The sequence below is a fragment of the Nasonia vitripennis genome (genome assembly GCF_009193385.2).
Source record: "Nasonia vitripennis strain AsymCx chromosome 2 unlocalized genomic scaffold, Nvit_psr_1.1 chr2_random0010, whole genome shotgun sequence".
NCBI classification, from domain to species: Eukaryota; Metazoa; Arthropoda; class Insecta; order Hymenoptera; family Pteromalidae; genus Nasonia; species Nasonia vitripennis.
Window position 1 is genome coordinate 1,671,359 of NW_022279617.1, and position 11,368 is coordinate 1,682,726.

Consider the following 11,368-nt stretch of genomic DNA (forward strand, 5'->3'; position numbering starts at 1 on the left):
AAAATATGCTATATTTTCCAACTTTGCAAACGGCCTTTCGGGAAGTCTTGGAGGGTTTACGTGAAAATCCGCTGGAAGCGCATCACTCGCCTAACATGACGAAATTCACACGTAATTTTAATTAACTTCTGTATAAAAAATTTGGATTTCGGACCGTAGCATTGGAGGTATAATGCATTTGCTGGTTGCAATGCAAAGAAACTATGTATAAAACGTAATTTTTACACAAACCTTAAAGCTACTTTTGAGCATCATCTTCAATGATGTAAGTATGTAGTCGCAACGACAGGTGTTGCTGCTTAAAAAATCCTCATGCGCAGCCAACGAATTCTATCTGCCTTTCGTCGTCTGGCGCCAGACAAACTTTCGATAAACAACTGCATGCGCTTTTATTACTCTCCCAGATTTTAAAGTATAATAATAATATTATTATTTTTAGTACAATAAAATCTTTACACAATGAAGCTCGCCGTGAGATCATGAATCCCGTAATCGTGATACCATATTCTTCCAGTTCACACATTAAGTTTGTTATAAGCCGTGCGTGGACGTCAAGAAATACAAATTTCTCTCAGCGTTGATTGTTTACACTTTCGATGCACTGGGTTTTGTTCTTGAATTTTATTTTTATACTCGGCTCTCCCGAGTGCTCCCTTGTAGCTATGATTTTTCACACATTAATTCAAATGGTTACGCAATGCCGTATTCTATATAAAATAGGATCCAGCTGTGAGTTCACTGAATGATCAACTGAGTTTTATTTTAACTTCTATTGAATGTCTGTATTAACTTAGTACATTGTATAGGCTATCGACTAGCTAATACCTAATTATATACTCCTACTCATAGCGCAACGAGAGCCGAAAAAAACAAGCCCAGCAATACTTGCAGAATTTTATTCGTTCGCGAATACAGGCGCGCACCAACACCACTGAACTAATGACCAATTGCAAGGGATCGGTGTGATTGTGCAGCAGTGCGGTAGATCTTGATAGCCGCTACAGTGCTTGTAGACTTTCATTTTTATTTTTCCCACAGAGAGCCACACTATGTCGCAGTTGCCACGACAAGTAAAAACACGAATATAAAAATGATCTATACGTAAAACTTCTATTGTCTTTTGCAAAAAGAGCAACAAATAAATATAACTAGGTTTATGTACCGTCTTATATCAAAAGAAGAAAAGCAAATAACTATAGCCAAGCAAGCATGCATGCGATGTGCTTCGAGCGTAGCCACACCGCGAACTGTCGTCTCGTCTCGCTAGCTCTCTCTCTCTCTCTCTCTCTCTCTCTCTCTCTCTCTCCCTCTCTCTCTCTCTCTCTCTCTCTCTCTCTCTCTCTCCCTCGGACATTAGTACGTGCATAACTCTCGTGCTTTGAACGATCATAACGATCACGCCGGGAGAAGAGAGAGGAAGAGAGAGAGAGAGAGAGAGAGAGAGAGAGAGAGAGGAGGGGATAAGGATCATGATTCATGATACGGAACTATCAACCACACGTATGCGTATACTTATGGGCTCTATGGGAGACTGGTGTGTGCGCGTGCGTGTATGTGTGTGTGTGTGTTTTTTCTTATGGATGATGGAACCGATAAGTAACATAATTTGAAATTTTTATGTAACTCATTTGCTATAGTCACTCTGCATGCGATAATGGGATGGCACATATTAGGTTCATATTTGTTATTCCAGCCATTTTACTTTTTTATAATAGTCATTACTTATAGTTTTCTCATATTACTTATTTATTTCAAATAGTATTTAAAATATTAATTTTTCAAGATTCATTTATGTTTTAACAAGTTCATAATATAACATACATAACCTATACATCCTATAAGATAGAGTATACCGTAGAGATGCGATTCCAAACTTGCCAAAACTACCATCGCTGCTTTTATTGATAATAGTCGCTAAATAAACCCAGTAAAATATGCCGGGCTTTATTTTCAATGCATAAGCCCATTACATAGTTTTTTCCCCCAGAGTATTTACTGGTCAGATCGATTGTGTTGTTTTTTTCGAGATAACCTTTGAAATTATGCCTTTACAGAGACTACAAGTCTTGTAATTTGCGTAATTTACGATTCCGAAATAAGAAAACAAAATAGTGAAGTAGTGCTTTTTAGCCCCCGAAGTGAAACTTAATTTTCACGACAAATATTTGATCTATATAGAAGATCTAAAATTGTTATTAAAATTTTAAGATTCTTAAAATTGCTCTATATATGTTTATAGGTGCAACTGTTTTTAGTTGTGAATTGCCTCCAAAGGTCACGTGATTTTAGTATAACTTATAGAGCTCGTAACAGCGACCTCTTAAGGAGGGTCCGAAGATATACCAGTGATGAGAATCTCTCCAAATGAGTATATATCTTTTCCTTTATGCATCCCACACGACCTGCGAAAATTTCAGATCGATTTATCGATCCGTTACCGAGATATTAAGAAAAACATTAACATTGGAAACGCTCTCCTCTTATGGGATGACAGCAAAATTTGAGATTCAGATCGTTTTTTTATATGCTCAAAATAATGGGTCAGTGAAAAAAACACACTTTTAGCAAGAGAATGGCATGCTGAATCGATTAGTACCCTTAAAAATTCAGTTTACCGGCTATTTCAATGAGAAAAAGACCAAAACGTAAATGGAGCCGAAAAAATAGAGTACTACAATGGCTATACTAAGCGCCTACTGACTTCAACGGTCAACCACGGCCAGCGACGAACGCATAACTCATAAGTACGCACGGATACTGATATTGTACAGCAAGTATACGACTAGTACGAGGCACGAGCGACGAGTGAGACGAGTCAAGTCGAACATATATATACACACACGCGCGCGCGCGCGCGCGCACACTCACACATTCACGCACATACGCATACATAGCATAAGCATCCGATATATATATATATATATATATATATATATATATATATATATATATATATATATATATATATATATACTACTTGGGTTTTGGGTATAGGCTGCCAAAACCTCATCGATATAAGAACGAGCACGAACCCCTGCAGCAGCAGCTCCATTTCTCCGCGAGCGTGCGTACTGGGCCCTGCTCTAAGCCCACTATCGAGAGAGTCGAGACGCTCCATTCTGAGTGTCGTGTCGTCCTTCGATCTGCGTCATTTTGCCGTCAAGCCCAAGGTCTGCCACAAGCCAGTTTATCCTCCTACGTTTGATCGTGCCCAAGAACATTATTATCGCGTAGAGCTTACGAGTTACGAGTAAAGCAGCAGCGGCGATGTTCACCAGAAGTAGACAGAGTCAGAATTTCAACGCCGGTAAGACATGATTGGCCCATCTATCGTTGCCGACTCCAAGCTCTTAGCGTTTAACTTCTACTTGTTATAATGTTATTTATCCATCAGTTTGTCTTTTAATCTTGCCGCGATCGATAGATGCCTATAAGTACTTGTCGTTTAGAAAAGGCTCGTATAACAGCTTGAAAAAGTGAAAAATCAATAATCGACCTTGCGACAACATGGCCGCGCGTCTCAACGCTAAGCGTCTTTTTCGAACTCGTGTGCGCCTGCTTGTTCGGCTGCATCGTGGTGCCGGAGATCTCCGACTTTTTGCGCCTCATGGTCTTTTAAGCATTCGTTTTTCTCTCCAGCTTGGTATTCTTGTAGTCATATGAGGTGAGCTGCTTGAAGGCTATCGGTAAAAAAATATCTACGCATAGGTATTTTCTACAAAATTTGTTTTAAAAAACCAAAAGAATGACTTTACCCCTTTATTTTGTGACGCGTTTTAAACTTTTTCTGTTTCCACAAGACTATTTTACTGAATCAAGTATATAGACTTGGTGCATGGAAGATTTAAATAAAGTTTAAATGTAACTTGCTACAAGTAGAATTGCTCGAAAGCTTTTTTTATACTTTTTTTTTCTTGAATTTACTGGAAGTTGTGAATATGAATAAGAGGAGCTTTGACATGTATGAATAAATTTTAATTTATCCAACAGGAACTCCCCAACGTAATCAAGGTGGTGGAAGTAGTCAACAGCAGCATTACCAACAGCAACAGGGAGGACAAGGCGTAAGTTGAAATTTCATCCTGTTACTTCTGCCATTCCTGTAGAGCTGATGCTTTATCCATTTGTCAAATTCTTGATTTGTTGTTATTGTTGAATCCTTAAAAAAAAAGTTAATTTCATTTCTACAATAATACAATTTAATAGTTTTATTAATGGTTTGGAAAAATGAATCAACATGATTAATATAAAATGACAATTTAGAAAAAATTTTTTGATTTATCCTTTGCAGTGCATGACTAAATGTAGATTTTATTTTGTTAAGGGGGCCACGGTATCTTTTATATAGACATACTACCAATGCTAAATTTACCTCCTCTTTGCTTCCAACTTGTAGACTCTCAAAACGTTACAATGAATAGTTTTTATCACTACCTGTGCAAGCAAGCGAACTCAATAGCATTCATCAACGGGATCCTAAAGAAAATTTGAATGAAAAAATTATTTTGCCAGTTTACCAGTCTATCAAAAAATTGACAATCTGATGTATCACTAAACTGACAGGTTGAAATAGTGTACTTTTAATTATTTTTTCTCCGGGTTCCTGAGATGAATGCTATCTAGCTTGCTTTCGTGTACAGGTAGTCATGAAAACTATTCATTATAATTTTTTCAGAGTCAGCAGAAAAGAAGCCATTTTCTAGTAGCAAAACAAAGCTAAATTTAACGTTGGTATATCTATATACAAAATAGTATATCTATATACAAAACACAGTGGCCACCTAAGGGGATGTCAGAGTCACGCTGATTAGTCAAAATGTTCTGGTTTTCTTAACCTCAAAAATATTTTAATTCATAAATAATGAATGCATACACTTATTTATTGCACATAAACGCAGTGTTTCAAGGTGCATATTATAAAACTATACATTTACAACTGCTTAAATGTACACATCTATGTGTAATTTGGTCAATGAGAACTATGACGCAAGATGAAAGTGGCAATGAAAATGAAAATTAGTAAGATGAACCTCATTATCTTGTAATATTTCATGATATAAAATTTTTGAATAATTAAATAATAAATAACTCTAGCAATGAGAACTACAGTGCAAGATGAGGTCACAATCTATAAAGTTTACTCTAATATCCCCTTGAACAAAAAAAAAAAAAAACTAATAGCCAACCTGTAATAATTTAATACAATTTTTATTTTAAAAATATTTGCTTTTACTTGATCAATACTGCTCAAAAGAAACATCGAAAATTTCATTTCATTAAATCTCTCTATTTAATGAAAATACATTGCTCCCAATTCGCGATTGTATAAAGAAAGTGTGAAAAAGGATCATTCTTGCATGTACTAATTAGTGGTCTATATCTCCCACTCCTGCTGTGCAGGTCCTAGTAGCTATACAACCATACCGAGGATGTGCGTTCCGCCAAGGGCAAGTCCGCCAGTTGCCCACATAGCAAAAAAACCAAATGCCATTCCCTGGGTAATTCGTGCTAAACTCGTGCCTAACCAAGTTAATTAAATGCATGCTCTCTGTTGACTAGAATGCACTGTCATTTGCTTTTCGTTCGGTACAACTAGCTTACCGAGACTGCATCAGTCATGAATATGAAAATTCTTTTGCGTAATCAAATGGACTCGGCTTGGTCATGAGTTAAATTAATAAAAGCCGTAGTTAGAGGGAAATCGGCTGGTAAAAACTATGGGGGCAGCGATAGAGTTGCTGCATTAATGCAGATGTGATGCTGGGCCTTGGTGGGATAGCACAACCGTCGAGGTTCCTTGTGTAGCGCCATCCCTTCCCTGTGTTTTATAGTACAACCAGCAAGGAAATTATCAAAGTGGAAACCAGAACCAACAAACTCCATACAAGCAGGGCAACAACACACCGCTCAAATTGCAGCAGCAGCAACAACAACAAACACCTCAACCACAGCGAAACATGCAGCAAGTTAAGCAACAATCACAGACTCCCCAGCAACCACAAGTAAAGCAGCAGCCTCAAACACCACAAGCAACACCTCAACCCCAGCGCTTAAAGCCTATTTTAAAGAGTAGCGCCGTCAACAATCAGGCTAATCAAGGACAAGCACAAAGTCAGAATCAGGTATTTAATCAGAATTCACAAAATCAGCAAAGTCAACAAAGCCAGCTGAACCAGCAGAACCAACAACACCAACAGAATCTTGGGCAAATGCAACAATCAAATAATGGAATGGATAGCAGTGATGCAACAGAAACAATTGACAGTGAAGTGCCAGAAGTACCAAAATGGAGGCGCAAGACTCCAGGATGTAAGTTATTTGTTTTTTGCGTATTATGTCAAAAATATATATATAAATCAATAAATAACAAGTAATATGGACCAATAAATGATGACAGATCACTGCGCAAATTTGAAGACCATTCTGTCTATGTACTCCAGTATAAATACTGTTGAGTTGTATCTATAGATTAATCAATGTGAATTTGTATTTCTGAATCTTTGTAATATCAATACTTTACTTTTTATTTAATATATTTGAATAAAAATTAAATTTTGTTAATTTTTCTGTTTTTACAGTAAAAGTCAATCGCAAGTTAAAACGATTACGCATGAACCAGAGATTGAGAAAAACTTTGCAACCAAAGAATGCAATCATGGTGCTCAACGAAATGAAAACTGGAGTCCAGTTCACATTCCCTGAAACGCAATCTGCAATGCCTAATTCTCTATTCCTTGTACATGCTGAGGTATGCTAAATTAAGAGCATTTACAAAATTTCAAATTATCAACAGTTTGGAATAATGAAATATTTCGAAACTTTTTATAGATTGAAGGTAAAACTTATGTTGGACAAGGAGTCTCTAAGCCACTAGCTCGTCAAAATGCTGCTGAAAATGCGTTAAAGAGTCTACTTTTAGAAAAAATGACTGCTGCAGCCATGAAGGCTCGTATGGATGCTGAGAATGAAGGAGCATCCAATAGTGTAGTTGATACTTCGGAAAATAAAGAAGGTGACGGGACTGTTATGGAAACGACTTCAGAAGAAACCGACGAAATTCCGTGGAGCTCATTGGCTAGCTTTGCTCTATATAAATTGTTCCTTGAATGGCAAAACCAGGGTACTGTAGTTCCGGTTCCGCGGCCAGGAGTTTCTCCAGGAAAGGTCAAAAAGGATAGCAACAAAATAGTAATACAAAAAGAATTACCTCCAAATGCTACTACCATTCATCCGGTTATGTTATTAAATCAAATGAGACCCGGTTTGACATATACCGAAGTCAGTCGTGTTGGTAATCCTCCAAACACAATGTTTACACTTGCAGTAGACGTTGATGGGCAACAGTATACAGGAACAGGTAAACTCAAAGAAATATACGCAATTATACAACTACAATACAATGTTATATTTACTGAGATTTATATACATACACAAACACATCACTTTTTTTTTAATTTTCAGCTAAAAATAAGAAGGATGCCAAGAAGGTAGCAGCCAAAGCAGCATTACATGCTTTATTCAATCTTGTATATCCAGAAGAGAAAGAAGGTGAAGATCTAAATATGGGTTGAAGAAAACAACGGATTCATTGAATTTTAATCAACCTATAGACATATGCAATCTGCATAGATAGTAGAAATGACGAATAAAATAAATAACAAGTTATTACAGTATTTATATGACATAAATGAACATTGAGAACAAAACCATTTTAAAGATCTTTATGTTTATAATCTTCAAGTCCATCAATTTTATCCTAGCAGAATTTGATAAGTATTTTAACAAAGCTGTCATTAATACTTCCGATATACACCTTTTAGATAAATAAGTGTGATCTTATATTCCAAAGTAATTTGACATTGTTACAATGTTGATAAATTTTGCAAAAAATTCGAAAATAAACTGCATTTTTTGTATTGCACTTATAGGTACTATATTCCTACCTAAAATGTATGCAAAAAAATAAAAATATAAAGTATTTGTCACAATTATTGTTATTAGCATATAACACAGAGATCTTTTACATTCTAGTTAAAAGCTTGATGCTACTTTTATTAAATTTTTCTAATAAGTTACACTGAAAGTAATGTGTGTGTATATATATATATATTTTTTCAGTCACATAAATAATTAAAGTCAAGTTTGTTATCCTTTTTGAATGCGTACAATTCTTTAAAATATTCTAGTAACAAGTTCATATTCTTATTTGAAAATTCTGTAAATTACAATATTTTACAATTGAAATGAATAACCCTGTTTCAAGCAAAATCTGCACTTTAATAAGCAAACAAGCACAAGAAGCCACCATGCTTTTTATATAGAATATACTAATAGCTTAAAATTTGCCAATTCATCGCTTCCAAATCCTAGAAAATCAGTTACTTTTCTGATTACAACAAAGATTACAGATCCTAGTTCTTATCACTGCCTTTGCGTTGATTATTTTAACAGTACACCTTTGCGGCTGGTAAAGTAAACTTGAAATCAATTGAGTAAGAAAACTTTTTGACATTTTGTCTCCAAGATCTGGTTGATGAATGCTATCCAGTTCTGTACAAAACCAGGAGCAAGAGCTATGATGTTATGTTTTTATAAAAATAGCCAATTTTCTAGGAGTTGGAAGCAAAGAAAAAGTAAGTTTAATGTTGTTTGTATATCTATATGAAAATTATGTTAACTCCATAAATTCAAGGTTCGCAGGTATATAGAATAGACTAGCTTTTAGCATGATTTTTCAAATCTTTTTGTATTTCATCCCAAGCTCTTTGAACTTGTTGCTGAGTAACTTCATGACTCCACAAAGTAGAAACAACAACATGTGCATTAGCAACTTGCTCAACATTACTTGGTTGCACCAGAATTCGAGTCTTTGCTTGTTCTTCGCTGAGTTTATTTCTTTCTATTAATCTTTTGATAGCCTAAAAAATATTTTCATAGTTAAAGTTAGAAAAAAACAATGAATATGCATAGTATGTTAATATAATTGAATATTCACTTCTTGTTGTGGAATTATACATGTCCAAATTTCATGAAACATGCATTGCCAACCAGCCTGGATCAAAACTGCAGCTTCCACAACTACAACATTAAAGCCTTGTTGGTATAAATCGTTGACTTTCCTTTCTGTTTCTTTGCGTATCACAGGCCATAGTAATTTATTTAATTTTTCTAATTCATGCTGATAGATAAAATAAACAAAGTTGAAAAAAATTAAAAAATCTATATTTTTTATTTTTGAACCATTGCTTTTACATACCTTATCATTAAAGACTAGATTACCCAATGCTTTTCTATTTATTTGGCCATCCGGAAGTAAATAATCATGTCCAAAGGCTTCAACAACTAAATTGTAACATTTTTCCCCAGGGCTGTACAAAGCATGAGCTATTAAATCACAATTAATAAGTCCAGCACCTAATTTTTCTAATTTGTCTGCTATTGATGATTTACCACTTGCTATACCACCAGTCAAACCAATTACATAAGGCCTGATTGGTTTTCCATCAGTATTCTACAAATTAATAAGTTAATTTACACAAACAAAGTTCATATGAAAATGATTGAATAACAGAAATAAATAAAAAAATTGATTTTATACATACAGGCTTTTTCAGTCTTGTGCCAAGTAAGCGCATTCTGTGATTACTAGAACTAATTTTTGCTTCCTCATGCTCTTGATGATTTGAATCTTCAAGTAATTTAACAACATGAATATCCAGTAGTTTTAGGTTGTTTTCTTTTCGTTTATCATTTACCAATTTGCCACCTTTTTCTGTTTCCTCGCTTACGACAATCATATCCATATTAGGATCTTCTTTTGTCGGCCCATATAGATCCGAAATTGGTACAATGTTATAGCTTAAAGAAGGGTCTACATCTTCTGCAAAATCTTTTAAGCAAGCTATACGATTTGAACATGGTTCAATCAGTTCCCAGAGAATTTTTCCTAAAGATAGAAGGATAAAAAAGTTTTAAAATGTTGCTTGAAAATCTTTTTACGGTGATGTAAGTACTAATTACTTTCTATCATATTCAAGTCTGTAACGCCAACTGTACATTTTTCTGTGCATCGAAGTATTGCATCACTTATAAATATTTTATGCCCATTGTGCAATCTGTCAAAAGTACCTCCGAGTACAACACTTTTATACATTTTACCTTCTGAAACATCATTTATATTGATCTCGCTGGAATTATTTTCTTGATCTTTTTCGTCAAACGTTAGAAATTTGCAACCCATTGATGTGTTGGACAGGCAGTCCTGCATAAAACTATTCGCATCATTGTTGCTGTAAGTACAATCAAAAATGATCAATTCCACTGGTTTCTTTGTGTGTATCATATATCCATTGGGATTTTTTAAACTAGATAGTAAGACTCTGACATCCAAATTGCTGAAATAATTTGAAGCAAGTGCATAGATACTTGCAACAACTTGAGAATATCGAGGACCTTTGAGTTTTGCTGCTGGCAAGGTATAGTTACTGGAGATGATATTTTTTTCTGGAAAATATTGAATATACAATGTCTTTAACACATGTTTCCTTATAACTTGCACCAACTTAGCTACTTTTGCTGGGTTTGTTAAAATTAGGAGCCCTGTATGAGCCATATTTTCGTTTGGTTGCTAACTATTTATAACCTAATGGTATAATCTGTTTCTTGACTCTTCTTTTTCCTTTTAGAGTGTTACCAAGTATATGTTTTGCCTCTATAGCAACTGCACAGTTTTCACTCATCTATATAATAGGTACTTAATAAATTATAATATAAGAGTATGTATCAAGTGTGCCACAAAATTTACTTCTATATTGGTGTTCGGATTCTTTATGAGTTACTGATGTATGTATGTACTGTGGTTGGTGCTGGAGATATATAAGTATATGCCAGTATGCACAACATGCGAGTCCCAAATCAGTAAATATTCCAGCACGAACAGTCGATTTAGCATGACTAAGAAACCGAATGTTCATCAATAATTAATCAATATACTGATAGTGGTGAAAATGATGTAAGTAAACAGCTCGACTCGCTGCGGCAATAATTATTTTTCAATTTTTAATTTCTGACATAAAAATCTTATTTATTCCGACAATTAGATACAATGTTTATTTATTCTTTAAATATATACGAAGGAAATTTAGTCGTAAAATTCATTCAACGCGTTCACACATATTTTGTGTGTGCGTGTGTGTGTGTGTGTGTGTGTGTGTGTGTGTGTGTGTGTGTGTGTGTGTGTGTGTGTGTGTGTGTGTGTGTATATATATATATATATATATATATATATATATATATATATATATATATATATATATATATATATATATATATATATATATATATATATATATATATACACACACACACA

The 11,368-nt window shown here is 34.7% G+C and overlaps 5 protein-coding genes across 33 annotated transcripts in view; 2 read left to right on the top strand and 3 right to left on the bottom strand.

The window, feature by feature from the left end:
- The window catches only part of LOC100114357 (protein halfway), a 57,563-nt gene extending 54,263 nt beyond the window's left edge, over window positions 1-3,300 (bottom strand). For 3 of the 9 annotated variants that reach the window (XM_031925369.2, XM_032601630.1, XM_031925371.2), the window contains exon 1: window positions 232-1,297. In XM_031925369.2, the coding sequence (XP_031781229.1) occupies window positions 232-255 (24 nt within the window). In that variant the 5' untranslated portion in view covers window positions 256-1,297. Of the gene's footprint in view, window positions 1-231; window positions 1,298-1,821; window positions 2,241-2,615; window positions 2,904-3,032 lie in introns of those variants that run through there. The other 6 variants (XM_031925373.2, XM_031925372.1, XM_031925374.2 and 3 more) reach the window with 6 other exon arrangements.
- LOC100115042 (SET and MYND domain-containing protein 4) overlaps window positions 1-11,368 on the bottom strand; it is a 656,582-nt gene that overhangs the window by 317,608 nt on the left and 327,606 nt on the right. The window lies entirely within an intron of this gene.
- Window positions 1,361-7,709, top strand: LOC100116235 (transcription factor SPT20 homolog). 20 transcript variants are annotated; one of them, XM_032601635.1, is made up of 8 exons: window positions 1,361-1,500; window positions 2,240-2,368; window positions 2,995-3,307; window positions 3,991-4,064; window positions 5,832-6,309; window positions 6,579-6,748; window positions 6,829-7,357; window positions 7,462-7,709. In XM_032601635.1, the coding sequence occupies exons 3-8, from the start codon at window positions 3,268-3,270 to the stop codon at window positions 7,569-7,571; spliced, it is 1,401 nt and encodes a 466-aa protein (XP_032457526.1). In that variant the 5' UTR covers window positions 1,361-1,500; window positions 2,240-2,368; window positions 2,995-3,267; the 3' UTR covers window positions 7,572-7,709. The 20 variants fall into 20 exon arrangements, with proteins under 20 accessions (XP_032457526.1, XP_032457527.1, XP_032457523.1 ...); XM_032601632.1 differs by having other exon boundaries at window positions 1,394-1,619; XM_032601631.1 differs by having other exon boundaries at window positions 1,394-1,596.
- LOC100116195 (bifunctional coenzyme A synthase) lies at window positions 7,707-11,186 on the bottom strand. Its single transcript, XM_008219710.4, has 6 exons — window positions 10,805-11,186; window positions 10,021-10,739; window positions 9,603-9,946; window positions 9,257-9,511; window positions 8,996-9,178; window positions 7,707-8,918 (listed from the first exon to the last, which is right to left on the bottom strand). The coding sequence occupies exons 2-6, from the start codon at window positions 10,610-10,612 to the stop codon at window positions 8,715-8,717; spliced, it is 1,578 nt and encodes a 525-aa protein (XP_008217932.1). The 5' UTR covers window positions 10,613-10,739; window positions 10,805-11,186; the 3' UTR covers window positions 7,707-8,714.
- Window positions 10,898-11,368, top strand: part of LOC100680384 — a 94,320-nt gene continuing 93,849 nt past the window's right edge. Inside the window, exon 1 of one of the 2 annotated variants that reach the window (XM_031925391.1) lies at window positions 10,898-11,011. The gene's annotated coding sequence lies outside the window, so the exon portion shown is untranslated. The remainder of the gene's footprint in view (window positions 11,012-11,368) is intronic. The other variant, XM_003425180.4, reaches the window with a different exon arrangement.

What these genes read in the sequence shown, in the direction of transcription:
- LOC100116195 (XM_008219710.4), bottom strand. Translation starts at nt 10,612, where the DNA reads ATGGCTCATACAGGGCTCCTAATTTTAACAAACCCAGCAAAAGTAGCT. An exon ending in AGACTTGAATATGATAGAAA is followed by an intron (nt 9,947 to 10,020) that starts GTAATTAGTACT and finishes TTCTATCTTTAG; the next exon opens with GAAAAATTCTCTGGGAACTG. An exon ending in ATCTAGTCTTTAATGATAAG is followed by an intron (nt 9,179 to 9,256) that starts GTATGTAAAAGC and finishes TTTATCTATCAG; the next exon opens with CATGAATTAGAAAAATTAAA.
- LOC100116235 (XM_031925375.2), top strand. Translation starts at nt 1,470, where the DNA reads ATGATTCATGATACGGAACTATCAACCACACGTATGCGTATACTTATG. An exon ending in GAGGCGCAAGACTCCAGGAT is followed by an intron (nt 6,310 to 6,578) that starts GTAAGTTATTTG and finishes CTGTTTTTACAG; the next exon opens with TAAAAGTCAATCGCAAGTTA. An exon ending in GCAACAGTATACAGGAACAG is followed by an intron (nt 7,358 to 7,461) that starts GTAAACTCAAAG and finishes TTTAATTTTCAG; the next exon opens with CTAAAAATAAGAAGGATGCC.